We start from the raw sequence: 14,740 nt of genomic DNA, 5'->3' as shown, positions 1-14,740 counted from the left end.
GAAAATATATGATTCAGCATAGCCTTGGGTTGATAGCCAGTGCTGCTAAAATATTGATGTATTTCTGACCCATCCATTGGCATTTTAATAACCTATCCATCACAGAGATATTGAGTCCATATATAAGTAATATGCTATTATTACACAATATAAATAATACCGATGGGAAAGGTTTTCATTGTTGCTGAGCAGCGAGGGCTCCCCAGGGATACTTACAGTTTCTGAAAATCATACCCTGATATATTTGCATTCTTCTGTGTGTGGAAGGCCAAACGCCACTGGTGCTCACTGGCTAAAACACTGCAGCCTTTTCAGAGGCACACTGGCGGGTTTCCAATGTCTTTAGGCAAACACCAGTGTTCCCAGTTATCAGCCTCACTGTCTGCTGTGTGCTATGTATTACGGCTAAAATTTGAGAAGCAGTTTGGATTAATGCATACAAATAAGCATCAGAGTCTCATGGCGGTTACTGCTGCTTAGTCTCTTCTGAAGTTACGCTTTGATTCAGTTTGCTCAGATTCCTGGCAACCCTAATTGGACTTAACTGAGCCTGTGGTGAAACAAGTCAGCACAGGCATTGTTTAATGCTTATTTGAAATCTGTAAAAGAAGGCAAGCAAATGTAAGTTGAAGACTCCTGTGGATTTATTTTTTTCCACAAACAAAAATAGTATTGAACAATTGATCATGCGAGTGTACCAAAAAGCTCAAATCCTTCAAGTGTTGAGAGTCGTGTTGTTGAGTTTTTTAGGTTGTCCTGCATAAGGCGTTCAGAGAGCAAAAATCCGCTTACTGCAAGGAGAAACTTAAAGCCCATTTTTTAGTTTCTGTGAAAACGTTTTGGACGTAGTTCTGACAGCTCCATCGCTGGCTTGCGCTCACCGGGATCGGTGCAGAGGGAGTGGGAGAGCACTTACACGCACACCTCTGGGTTGCTCTGCAGCAGTGAAAATGAAGGTCATTGGTACTGCTCGTACTGAGGATAGTGTATTACTTAGAGATGGGCTTGATTGTCCTGTGACTGAGCAAGTGCATTCATTAGTGTGTGTGTGTGTCTGTGAGTGTGCCTGCGCACATGCGTGTGCATGCGCCGCGCAAGCATATACTCCAATTCCTGTAGCATTCTGGGTTTGGCATTAACCGTAAAACTTCAAACCTATTGTGGTTAACATTAGTAGTAACTTCTCCATGCATGACAGAAGCTTGAAGGGGTGTGAATTCTGATCTTTTGATGAACTTTAAAGCAGAAGAATAGCAATTTTAAGTGTTATTGCTAACTGTGTTTTGCTTGCCAGAACCTAATGGTAGCAGACGGTTTATTAAAATAACTAACCGAGTAACGTGGGAGGTAGAGTCTGATTGAATTTGTCATTTTCATAGACAGTTAATAAAGCGTCTCAGTGGTTTAACAGAAAAGAAGCCACTGTGAAAGTTCTTGCATGCCGCAGTGGTGAGCTGGGGAAGCCACCGCTGCCAAAATCAGAACCGCTTTGTTCTTTGCTTCCCTTACCAGTGACCCCCACCCAGTGCCTCTTTAGTGTCTCCTCGGATGATCCCCTACCTACACAATTGTACTAGTTGTGAACACGGATCCATTTTCAGCAACGTGACTTACTGTGATGTTCCCGTATTTGCAGTCGTGAATTGCAAGTAATTCAAAGGTAGACAAGAAGACTAGAAAAGCCAGGATTGAAAAGTAGATGGCACAGAGCCATATCAGGCCCAAAATATGTGACTTGTTCCATGTTCTTGCTATTAGCTTATAGCTGACAAAATGCCTTTTTCTTTCCCAACCGTTATTTTATTTTATTGTGGATTTAATATAGATATTATGCAGCATATGGAAAGCTCAAATACAAAACACATGAAATACAGTCACTGTCCAGCATTACGTTTTTTTACATTACATTACATGATTTCACTTACAAACATGGTAAGTTAAGGGGTATATTGCTGGAAAGTAACCGATGGAGAGATGGGTCCATACCTCCATCACCAGTCCGTCTGGTTGCTGAAGGGATCGTCCACGTAGAAGAGAGATTGCCGCATAACGTGTACGTTAGAGAATGTGCTGGACCTAGCACACACTGAGCCTTCCATGGCTGCAGTAGAAACATAGCTGGGGAGGTAACTTATCACACTTGTGGCATTCTCTCCATCATATTAAATAAGGACAAAAAATATAAATGTATAAGCAAGAACATATATTTTATTTGATGGAAAATATTGTGTGATTCCATTGACACAAAATTCTGGCACAATAGGTATTATTATCATTCCTTATAGAAAGCTTCCTTACGGCATCCCTTCCCCAGCAAGGAAATGGGAAAATCTTGTCCTACCTCTGTGAGCGACAGCAATGCTGAGAGGAGCGGTGTGACTGGAAGCAGAGCTATTTGTTTTGGCATGCTCTGCCTTTTCTTTGAGGTTGTTTAAATTATTTAACAGTGCTGTGAAGTGCTTTTTATCCTCAAGTCGATCTTTGTGAATTCTATTTTAGGAGTAATATTAAAAATATTTTAATTGTCTAATTTACTTACTGAAACAAAAATCCCAGTCCATCGTTATCTCTTGCATACAAAACAAGGTACCTGGAAGATGTGAAACCATAATCTCAGACTCATCAAATCCTGAATCACTATATTATACAACCTGTAGTGCACCTTGAAGGTGCCTGACTGCCTTTTATATGAAATAAATAAAATGCTAATAGCAAACCAAAATCATTGACGCCTCTGTAATGCATTTTAGTCTGCACCTGTGCTGTGATGCACTGTGTGGTAATTGACAGTAAAAACTTCAGTATACAGGCTCCCCTGCTGGAGGATTTACAGTTTTTGCTGTTTGTAGTAGTTTGTTCATACTCCTGACTGTTGTCTCCCGAGATTTAATAGAAACCCTGCTGTTTTCTTAACATGGTGAGTTTTTTAACAGTTGGTTCCTGATATGAAAACTTAACTAAAAAATGTGACCATTGGTTGAGAACTGACTAATGTATTTGTAGCATTTTCAAGTGAATGAGTTTGATGCAATAATTTATAAACAAGACTTATTTGTTTTTCTGGGTTATTCTCCTGGATTAAAAATCTCATTTCAAATAGGATTGGCTTGCTGAAAATTTAACCTCACGTGCACTTACTAATATGATTTCCATTATCATGAACCGCCTCCATATGTAATTGTGATTCTGTACCAGTTTGTTTCATCTGGTTCAATTTAATGGGTATCATACTGAATTACAGTAGTTTCTTACTGGGCTTTAGGTGTGGGGTTTTTTTCTTCTTTCTTTTAAATGGTCTAAGTTAAAACCAAAGTCTTATATGAGCCTAAAGTGGAACAAAGATTTTATTTTGCCTCAAAATAGGTGTTTTGTTCTTTTACTTCAGCACAAAGTGTGAAAAATGTTTTTCAGTTTTATCCAAGTTGATTTCTTTTCTAAATTTTGTTTGATTGTTTGGAAAAAAAAAATAGAAGTTACATTATTCAGACAGTTGTAGTTATTAATTCTCAAATACGTACACCCAGTGGCCTGAGTTAGGCCTGAGCCAAATATGTAGTGCTAAGAGTCTGTAGAGGAGCTGGTGCTGCTTCACCTCCTGCCTCCCTGCCCATGGAGCGTCTTCTCCAAGCCTAGCATCTTTCTTCTGTTTTGTTCTGCGTGGTTGAGGGGGGAGATTGAAATATATTGTCACCTAAACAGTGACAAGATTTACAAAAAATGCAAAAAGAAAGAATGCCGCATGAGAGAGAGAGAAGCCATGAATGATCTGAAAGGTCCCTTCCAACCTCGGCGGTTCTATGATTCTATGATGATCTGTAACCTAGAAGACTCCTACTTTGGATTAACATTTAGATTTTGGTTAGCAATTTCTTCCTCTGACCACTTTGTAGCCTTTGCTCCCAAGGCCGTAAGCTGTTCCTGGTGTATCCAGCGCTTCCTACATTCATGTGCTGTCAGGACAAACACCATTCTCCCCGTGGGTTATTCCGATATACTCCTGGGACTCCACAGCCCTACTAATGGGAAACCCACCCTTCTGTAGCCCTGGGAGCCTGGAGACGTGCAAGTAATTCAACCCAAAATAACTCCATTAGCAGAACTTGGAAGAGTTTATAAGGTAGTCGTTTTGCTCACAAGTAAACTGCAAAGAAAAGCTGAAAATTGAGTCTGACCGGAAGATGGAAAACTGCTTTCCTTTTATTTGGTTTCTTTTTGTGTACAGCGTGCACGCGCAGTGTTTGTTGCCAGGTATGTGAGCTGTTGACTGAAGCAAAGAAGAATGAGGGCTCTATCAGAGAAAGCAAAGTATTTAATTGTTATTTCTATAGCTATTTCTTTTCTAAGCAGTAATCTTCATATTCTAATATTTCTATGAATCTTCACTTCTATTTCTTACATAAATGAGAGAGTCAGGTCAGCTCAGTTCCCACATCTAATGGCTTGTTGACAAGGAAAAAATTAATCAGAATAACTACTGTGGAATAAATTACTCCAAAATAGCTTCCCCACAGATACTGTTATTCTGAAATGTGTGTCTTTTTTCTGATTAGTACTTATTCTGCCAGACCAATGTTTGTCAAGTTTCCCAGGTAAACAACAGTTAGCTCGTAGAAATTACCGCCTTTCCGAAAGCACCCTGACTCCCTGAACAAGACCTGTCACTGCCATAACCCTTCCACCGGCAGAGACCAGCCCCGACTGGCTGTGCCTAACCACATCACGTGCCCTCTGCGGGGATCTTCACCGGTATAAAGCAAAAGCAAGAGATTTCAATTTCTTCATCACTTTTCCAAGTCTAGTAGAATTCTTAAATATTTGCAGTCTTGGAGAATCCACTAGTAACTTAATGCTTTTCAGTTCACCTATTAAGAGTATAGAGAGTTTTATTCCTTTGACAAAAAAGAGGAAACGGTAAGAGGAGATATTTGTTCCTTGCAGGTCCAAGCCTGCTCTTCATGTTTCAACCCAAAAAGCTCTTTCTTTTTTTTTTTTTATATCAGAACACACTGAAACCCTGTCTGGTTCATATCGTGAGTTCCTCCATCCATTTCTGTGTGGTTTTGTTTCGATTGGAGGCCCCTTACTGTTCCAGCTTACTGATTTCCTAGCGGGTTTCGGAATGTAGCTTTCTAGGTTTTCCTGAATATAAAGTGACTGCTACACTCAAAGCCAATAAACTCAGTGTTGCCCTGTGAAGTTCTTCTCCCACCACTGGCAAATGCCTGTTGTCTCCAGGACTTGGGGAATGTGGAAAGAACTTAAAGCATGCACTGACCTGTAGCTATGCCAGTTTTGCTGGATCCAAGGGTCTTAGATTATTGTTGCTAGCTATCTACAGTCGCCCTTGGCTCATTATCACAAAAACTAGCCTTCTCTGTCTGATTTCCCAGCTGCGGTAGGATAGATTTGTTAATATTTTTTGCTTAGCCAAGCAATTACCTTGCTCAAGGTCAGGCAAGGATTTTCAGATTCCAGGAAAGCCCATTTCATTATACTTGTTTGTTCTGTAGAAGGGCTTTTGCTTTCTTTTCGAAGTGAATATTTTATGCTGTTATTTACCGAGCATTCACACAGTGCAGTGTGCTCTATTGAGAAAAGAGCAAAGATGGCTGAGGGTTGGTGTCACACCCATTAAAGTCAATGACAAAACTACAACAGCTTCCCCGATAGTGCAGTTTGCCCTGAGGGGTTACGGTTTTATAGGCACCAAAGCGTTGGTATGAGCAGAGCATGAAAAGTCAAAGCATGGAGTGAAAATACCTGACAGTATGTTGATCCTATAGCATTCCGATTTTGACACAAGGGAAATCCATACAGTGATATGATGACTCCACGTTTGTTCAGACTGACCTTGTGAAAAATACGAAGAGATGTCTTTGTTGAAGGATACAATGCCTTAATCGTGCTTTATATGCATTAGTATGCTTGTCAATCCAAGCAAGTTAGCAACTGCTAAGTCATAAAATGGATATTTGAGAAGATAGTTGGACACTTTACCGTACTTTATTAAATCTGTTTCTGATTGAGTATGCAATTTAGTCAATTTGGACATCAAAGCTGCTGATAGAAGCCATTAAATGCCAATAGGCCGATTTTAAGTTTTATTTAGGTACTTAATTTAGACGCACTTCAGTGCTTCACTTTTCATCATACACTTTGGACATTTAAGTAAATGAATTTTATCCACAAATTTTGTTGCAAGGTTGTCCATGAAGAAATGTAGATTTTTGAAAAAAAATCAATCATTTCTCCTATTTTTCGTACTTGAAAATGGAGGGAGGAGGAATAGGCTTATTTTCACTTTCTAGATTTGCTTTCCTGGTGCAAACATCTATGGAGAAGACTGTATCTGGCAGGTCACAGGGATAGAGCCTGCATCAGGGTGTGTATTGTACACGAAACTACAAAAGGACCGTAGTCATGATTTTGCCCTTTTTGGACCATTCTAGTATTGTAACCAGTAAATGAGAACTAAACATCCTAAAGCACTAATAAAACTATTGTAGGGCTTAAAATACAAGTCAGACAACTGTAACAAGTGCCTTTTTTTACTACTGTAGTGAGGATACTTGTGAGAGTTACGACATTTCAGAGTTCTTACCCATTGCAGACTGGGTAGCAAGTGTATGTCCTTCACAGGTGTGAACAGACAGTAGTGACAATAAAGGACTATTAGAGATGCCAGCTGCACAGTGTGGGTCATGCACCCGCTGGACTAACAAGTATTGTGTAGTGATTGTCGTCTTCTGCCTGTTCTTCAGCGAAGGCAGTCCCGCTCTTCCCTGTTCACTTAGTTTGTGGGTTCTGTTTTCTCACTGTGGTGTGGGGATTTTATGGGGTGGTACGTTGTTAATGACTAGAGAGAAATCCCCCTCCTGGACTAAGCATGTATGTTAATGCTTTATTGAATTTGAATGTGTCATAATCAGCGTGCCTTCCGGTTGATTAAATACCTCCAGTGCTCTCCAGTAGTAAACATGGTTCTTTATTCTCAGAATCACTCAATTTCCTGAACTTTCCATTCTCTTCATTTTAGATGGCCTGATGGACTGTGTAGACCCTGACTGCTGTCAGCAGAGCAATTGTTACGCAAGTCCTCTCTGCCAGGGTTCGCCTGATCCCCTTGACCTTATTCAGCACAGCCAACCGCCTTTCTCTCAGCATCCTCCAAGGCTCTTCTATGATCGAATCAGATTCCTTATTGGGAAGGAAAGCACTCACGTCATCCCAGGAGATGTCTCATTTGAGAGCAGGTGAGTTTTCTTTTAGCTGAAAGACTTTTCTGAATATTGAGAACTGCAATGAAATTATTTAACCAGGAAAAAACAGTGATACCTGGAGAGCTGAGAATTCTTCACTGATGATCAAAAAATACTAAAAAGGATAGCAAATGTTTAAGTCCCAACAGCTGAGGATCTTGTTTATCAGATTCTCATTACTACCTATCTAGTTCATAAGTGTCACGGCAACAAACTCCACTATTATTAACAAGCCTTTGACTGTCGTGGAAGGTAAGCAATCTCGTACTTACAAAATAAGTGGGGGGAAGTTCAGCCCTTTGCGCTGTAGATACGTACAGTGGCAGGAAGCAGAAGGACAAGTTGGATTCATATGCGCCGTATTCAGTCACCTTTCTCCCCAGTGGAATTTGATTGGTATTTAAAGTGTAATAAATTTAACATGTGCCACTTGCATATAATCCAGCTATCTAATTAACAAATTTTCTTGCTTTCACTACCTGTTGCTAGACCAGCATGGAGTTCACCATTTTGTGCTGCGGGTTACTCTCAAACCTGTCGTGCAAACAGTGGAGTGATCTCTGAATGTTCGTGAGATTGGCTTGCCCTTTAACAGGAAAAGACTGTGCAATAGGGAAGGGGCACTTATTTGCTCAGAAAACCTGGTAACACATATTTTCTTGAACATTTGAAATATAGGGGCACATAAGTTTTTATGCTGTAGTTCACCTGGGAAGCTATAACTTACATGCTGACAAAGAGATCCACAAATCATCTACATCACCTCACTATTACCCTGTCAGCTAAGCCTATACATTAGATAAACCATGTTCCAGTAATAAAGGCATAAGAAATTTTTTATCTTCACAGTACAGTACGTAGCACTTAGGTTACAACCTGGACTTCATTCCATGGTTGCGCACAAATTCAGTGCACTTTTTCTTTGTAACTTATTAATTTTTAATAAAGTAAATATGTAAACAGAGTCTTTATTGATCTGAAATACCTAAACATATAATCACCATTAATAATGTAACAGGATGTTATAAATATGTAGAACAATAGGGCATGAAGACGAACTCCATGAAAAGCGCTCACCTGCCAATGGCAGGTCTGGCTGATGGAACGGTGCCATTGCACCTGGTGCAAGGCCTTGGTGGGCTCTACACAGTTTAAACCAAAAGTCACCACTGAAAGATTTTGGTCATCAAAATGCCTCGCGGTGAGTGTTTTCAGAGAGGAGGTGAGCACTCAAGCCGCCTGTACAGTGTTCTGTGACACTGCAAATGTTAGCAGCCAGATTGCACATAATCCCATCAACGTGCTTTTATAGATATAAGGAACTGATCTTTTAAAGCTATCATTGATGGGATTTAACTTGGATTTAAAAAGCTTTTTCTGAGTATTTCATTTCTTTACCCTGCTATCTGCCATGCCTTTGAAGAACAAAGAGCAGCGAAGGCTCGTGTGTGAGCAGCAGCCCACCCTCACCACGGGTTGGTGCTTTATACCACGAAGGAATGCAACTTGTTCGTGCATTGGTGCATTGTTCACACCCCAGGTATCATTTCTTCCCACTGTAAAGAAATTACTGGTTACTTTGGTGAGAAGATCATTGGGACTCAGATGAGGCTGGCTGTATCTTCGGAATCAGGGCAGTGCCCGGAGACTTGCACTGTGCCATGTCTCCTGGGTTTTGTCAACAGTAATCTGCAATGTGCTGGGCACCCCGAGGAGTTCATCGGTCCACGCTTTGCTTGATCCTCCAGTCTTCCAGGCAGTTGAAAAATTGCTCATCCATAAGTCAAATATTATTAAAAACTGCCAGAATTTTCTTCAAGGATGACAGATCTTGGAAGGAGGCAACAGCTTAGCTGTCCTGCCTCTGTTCAGAAATCTTCCTCTGATGTTGTCAATCTGACTGTCATCTAGTGTCTGTTCTCCTGGGAACTAAGATTACTGAAAAAATATAGAAAGACATCCGTTACTACAGAAAAAAAATCAGAAATCTGTGTTCCTGCCTATGTGGTACAGACCAAAGAATGCTTGGGGGTTTTTAATCTCCTTTTGGCTATTGCTGAAAAGGTTGTGTCCAGGCAGATGATACTAAGTCATGGCTGCCTGCGATGCCACTTATCTTATAGCATTGGTGGTTCAACAAGAACTATTGGAAGGAGTGGATGAAATAGTGGCATTGCAGAGCACTGGCACCCATTCCTAGTGGTGCTCAGATTTTGTGAAGCCCTATCTGTTGAAGATTATCTCTGCCTTCCAGACTAAAAGTTTTTTGTCTTTGCCATATCCTGGCATTTTCAACATCATCTGAAGTACTAAAATTAGTTGTTCTGACACCTGCTGGGACATCCATCCTTTCACATTTCCATCTTAAACTTTAGCTCAGATCTAATTTTTTAATATTTGGCTGCTAAAATGTAGTCAGGGTGTTACGTTGAGCCATAGCTAAATACTACACCAAAATTAATGTTGAGGAGCTAAATGGTTTCAAAATGTATTTTGCTTTTTAGTGTGTCAAAGCTATGTCATTGGTACGGGGTTTTTACAAACTCCCAACCTAAACTGTGACATGCTGGAAGGCAGATTAGACACATTCTGCATAAATGGAAATGTACTTGCTTACCTCAGGAATGGTTTTGACCTACTGCATGTACAGGGTGTAGCAGATTAAAATGTTTTTATCAACTTCTGGTCTCAGGAAGGTTTTTAGCTTGTTTCTTTGCCGAATATTTTTAATGCATGCTGCTGGCAAGCTATTTGACTCGCTGCAAATTGCCTACAAAAAGGGTCCAGTGTATGGTGCTGAATTAATTACCCTTCAAAGGCTGCTTACAGCAACACTGTCAGCAGGAAGAAATGAATGTACCTTGCTAGCCTTTAGCTTAATTTCTCTCATTGAAGATTTTAATCAGAAATGTAATACAGTAAATGACGTGTTCTGGTAATGTGACACTTGCGAATTCACAAGCTGCTTGACAGAATTCCACATCTGAGCCTAATGGCTCGGCCTCAGTTGCTCAGAGAATACTGGCAACTTAATGCACAAAACAAAAGCAAAAAAATAGCAGATAAGTAGTAGTAGAGCAAGGCAGAATGGTGGTGGAATAATAAAATGCTTTACGAGTAGTGAAAGAATGCATACAGAATTTTAAACTTCTGTTTATATTTTAAATTAGAGATGTCAAACAAACTGCCTGACGGCAGAGAGCTGGAACTCACAGAGCTGGGATCCTCAGTTGCACAAGGAATGACCCATGAAGCATTGACAGAGAAATCCTACTTCTTTTAGGCCACCTGCAACCCACGGGAATCTCTGCTTTCTCTCGAAAAGCCAGCTGCTCCCTCTGGAGTTGCAGATTTAGTACAGCTTGCCAGGGGACTAGAACCGCTTTTAATGCATTGGAAAACACTAAGGCAGCTTATCAGGGCCGTGTTGCTTCCCAGCTCCTCCAAATTAGAGAAGACATTTTTGCACTTGCTTTCAAGTTAAAACAACTTGGAGAGCCTTAGTCCAAGATTATGCAATCGTTGCAAGTAGATGGCTGTTGGACAGGTAGTAAGAGTTATTATCCCCCCATGAGAGAGAAAAGCAGGCCAGTCACCAGTGTGTAGAATAAATCTTAGAGGCTGAGAATTGAAGAGGGACAAGCAGCACATTGCGGAGGCATAATGATCTTTAGAGGTTTCTCTGTTAAAATTTAGAAAAGCAGTGAGTGGTAGCAAGGTCCACAGCTCATCTGGAAAGAGGGTGAATGTTGAAGCAAGGAAGCGTGAAGTGGCAGTTGAGTATGAAGTGGCATCACTGCAGGGAACGTGCTCTAAAAGCTCTGGGAAGGAAAGGAATTAAGTGAGGTCTTCTGCAGGCAGCAAAGCCGCAGGGAACCTGCACGCCAGCGTGCCTCCAGGCTTGGTGGTCCGCTTTGTTACCTCCCCCAGCCTTTGAGATTAGTGCCGGTCATAAAGTAACTGCAGTTTACTCTAGTAAACATAAAGTTTACTGCATAAACACCTGCAGCAAATGCAAAAATTAAAACTAATTCTGGTCAAACGCTTAGTCAGAGATTTAGTAGGTGCTGGTAATTCAAGAAGAGGCCAGAGAGTAGAAGACTCTTCAACTCGGAGTCGGTAACAAAAAGGCAGTAAATAATGAGGACAAATGTAGCAACACAGAGGCAGGCTTAGAACATTTAAAATCTAAAAGACTGCAAAGACAGTTCAATACAGATAAATGTAGAATAATGAGGTTTATGCCTTTTTATCACATACTGTAAATGTATGTGACTTGTAAAATATGACCAAAAAGGAGCAAGAAAGTTGAAAGATAAGTTTCTTAATATTATTTATGAGTAATGAGAAGTAAAGTGAATGAGCAGAGAAAAGAAAGACTATGTATGAAATAATGAAGACTTTGATGAGTTGTTATCCCACAAATCTGTGTGCTTGGTAAAATATGAGGACGGAGTAGAGTCAGAAGACAGGTCTGTGTGGAATGAACAAACAGGAGTATGAGAATAATGTACCGAATAATGATGACTCTTAGGGGTCTCTCTCTCTCACACCAATGTGTATTGTAAATATATGGTATGCACTAATAAAGGGATTAGAAAAGGAAAGGCAGGTCTGTTGATGTTAGAAATATGAGAAAACAATAGAAACCAGTATTTTCTGCTCTAACAAATCAAAGGATAATTGAACCTGGCTGTTCTGTTGAGTGAGTCTTGGGAGTCTGTTGAGACACACAAGAGCTTGATTGCCTTCAGTGGAGCAGCAGGTTTTGCTCAAAAATAGGACCACAACCAATTTATGTAGAAACGAAAAGGTGGTAAATCAGAACTCTGTTTTGCATACTGTCAGTAATGCAGCCTCTCCTATTCCTCTGGGATTTATCAGCATCTTTGCTGAAAATCAGCATCTTTCTGTGTCCTGGGAGCATGGAATTCATATTAGCAACTGCGGTGAATGGAGTACTCGCAAAGGGGTTAATTTTTACCAGTTGCATTTTCTCAGGTTTGATGATATCACAGTGATAAATTAGTGTCCTGTCGAGTGGCTTTAGAGAAGGGATCTTATGAAACAAGTCAGAATTTTCAGAAATTTATCGTCTCCATTTTGTGCGTATGAATTCATTGGATCATGATCAATTAATCTCTCTCAGGATATTTTTTAAATTCATATATAGAATCCTAAATAACTTTCATCTGAGGAGCTATTAAGTTTTTCCTTTAGATTATGTATTCAGTGTGCAAAGGTAGGATGTGTCTGTTGAGGTCTACCATGAGCTTTCAAATTGAGAGAGAAACATAACGTCTAAATTTATGCTTATTGTTTCTATTGAGTAATTAATGATGGTTACATTTATAACTATTCTATTGGTTTTGACCCTAAACGTTTTAACGTTATCAAAAGACTTCTGCATACACGGTTCACTTCATTATGTGAAACTACAGTTCCAGGAAATACGTGCAATTGTACCCTTAGATCCCAAGACCTGGATCGGTTCAGCCAGTGGAGACATGCTAATGTAGCGTACCTGATGGCACAGGGCAAAATACTGAAAGGTGTTTCAGTGGAACGTCGCTGTGTAAGCCCTTAGAAAAATCCCACTAGGTCCTAATCAGCACCGTGAGGGTACTTTACATCTTACTCCTCATCCTTGATGAGACTTGTCTCCTTTACCTTTCAGTCTTCAAATAAGTAAATGGCTAAAGCTAAGAAAAAGAGAGTAACTTCTTCACCATTTCCATGGCTAGGGTGAAAGTAATGGTCTTAAAGGATGGGAGTGGAGATTGAAATTAGACAGTAGGAAAAACTTGCCATGAGTAAAGCACTCATACAGAAGCATTGGAATGGGTTACGTGGTGAGGTGATGGAGTTAGACAAGCATCTGTCTGGAGTAATGTAGGTGTAGTTGATCTTACCTGAGGCAGAGGAATGGACAAGATAAAGTCTTGTATTTCCTTTCAGCTCTCATTTTCTATGATTCTGTGATCCTATTATCCTCTGATTAGACCCACTTAGTAATGAGTTCACTTTCCTGTCTGTTGACTTCGATGCATTCTGCTGTGCTGACATATTGGAATCCCTTTACTGGAATAGGAGGATTTTTATGCTGGAAAGTGGGTGCAAGTCCAACACATCCCAGAGGGAATTTAAAAGGGCATAACATGTAATGGGGCATTGCGAAAAATGTACGTTACGCTTGATTAGGCGCTCTCTGAATTTACCTGTATAACTTTCTGAAGTACGGTGAAGACCGTGTGTCTCACTGCTGCCTTATCGCATTAGTTCAGCTTTTTTCTAATAGGCAGCCATGCCCTATTCTTAGCAGCAGAGAATGAGGTTTCATTCTCCCCTTTCACAAATCATCACCCCCTAGAGCTGCAGCAAGCTAAATCACGCTATCAGTGAAGCCTGTGCAGTGCTATTCAATGGCAGAACAAATGGTATCCTGAAATATAGCCGGAAATGGAAATATATTCTCCATACACCAGCAATTCGTGGGAGAGTCTGTGTGTCGTCTTCATGAGATAATGGTTTTTCAAATAAATCTTTTGGACTTGTTTGAATTTTCATTCAAAATCAACAGTCACAATGGTGTCAGAGTAGTTCTGACTGTCTGGGACAGAAGTATAGCACGGTTTCTGAAATCAATGCCCTTCTTACCCTCCTGATGTGTCTAACATGTTGCCTTCTACTCTTCTTGTTACAGACGGGCATGTGTCATTCGAGGCCAGGTGGTAGCGATAGATGGAACACCTTTGGTTGGAGTGAACGTCAGTTTTCTGCACCACAATGAGTATGGATACACTATCAGTCGACAAGATGGAAGGTCAGACTTTCATGTATGGTCTTTCACCATTTGCATAGTTAGGGCCATCTACCACCTTCCATTCCTGTACAAAATTTTCATAGACGTCACTGTTCATAGTGTGGATTGAGGATGGCATCTGGCCCTCTGCTCTGGGAGCACATTTAGTTAGAGCTCTCTGGTAAAGGGACCAAAGAAGAAAGAGAAGAAAAAACCTAATCAGCAACAAGATTACAGTGGTATTCAAACACCTGGAGTCAAAATGTGACAGTACTGCTATAACAGCACCTTCTTGACATTTGAATACTTTCACTAGTCAGGTTTTCCAGAGAATTCCCTATCTTTTTTTTTTTCTTGTTGTTAACTGTGAATCTTCCAAGTAGTTTGCTGAGGTGTCAATGGAGTTAACTCCTTTACCTCATCACCTGAGCCACACAAGTAAAAGTGAGGACAGACTCCTTCCAGAGCCAGAATGGTTAAATTGCTGTTCCATAACCAACCCAGGACAATGCTGGCTTTCCTCTCTTCCCCAGCCTCGTAGGGCAGGGTTCAGTTCTCAGAGATGAAGTTCCTATATATTCTATATTGCACTCCAGGGCTGGCCATCCATTTGCAGTAGGGTCATGGTTTGCTCCTGAGCTTGAATTAAGCTGCTAAGGGCAGTTTAAGACTTCATCTT

General features: G+C 40.5%; 1 protein-coding gene across 9 annotated transcripts in view; it reads left to right on the top strand.

Moving 5' to 3' along the window:
- Nucleotides 1-14,740, top strand: part of TENM1 (teneurin transmembrane protein 1) — a 900,761-nt gene that overhangs the window by 807,827 nt on the left and 78,194 nt on the right. For all 9 annotated transcript variants that reach the window (XM_063345747.1, XM_063345755.1, XM_063345753.1 and 6 more), the window contains 2 exons: nt 7,037-7,253; nt 13,963-14,082. In XM_063345747.1, coding sequence (XP_063201817.1) covers nt 7,037-7,253; nt 13,963-14,082 — 337 coding nt within the window. The remainder of the gene's footprint in view (nt 1-7,036; nt 7,254-13,962; nt 14,083-14,740) is intronic.

This window comes from Chroicocephalus ridibundus, chromosome 9 (assembly GCF_963924245.1).
Source record: "Chroicocephalus ridibundus chromosome 9, bChrRid1.1, whole genome shotgun sequence".
Lineage (NCBI taxonomy): Eukaryota > Metazoa > Chordata > Aves > Charadriiformes > Laridae > Chroicocephalus > Chroicocephalus ridibundus.
This window is presented reverse-complemented; position numbering and strand designations above follow the sequence as displayed.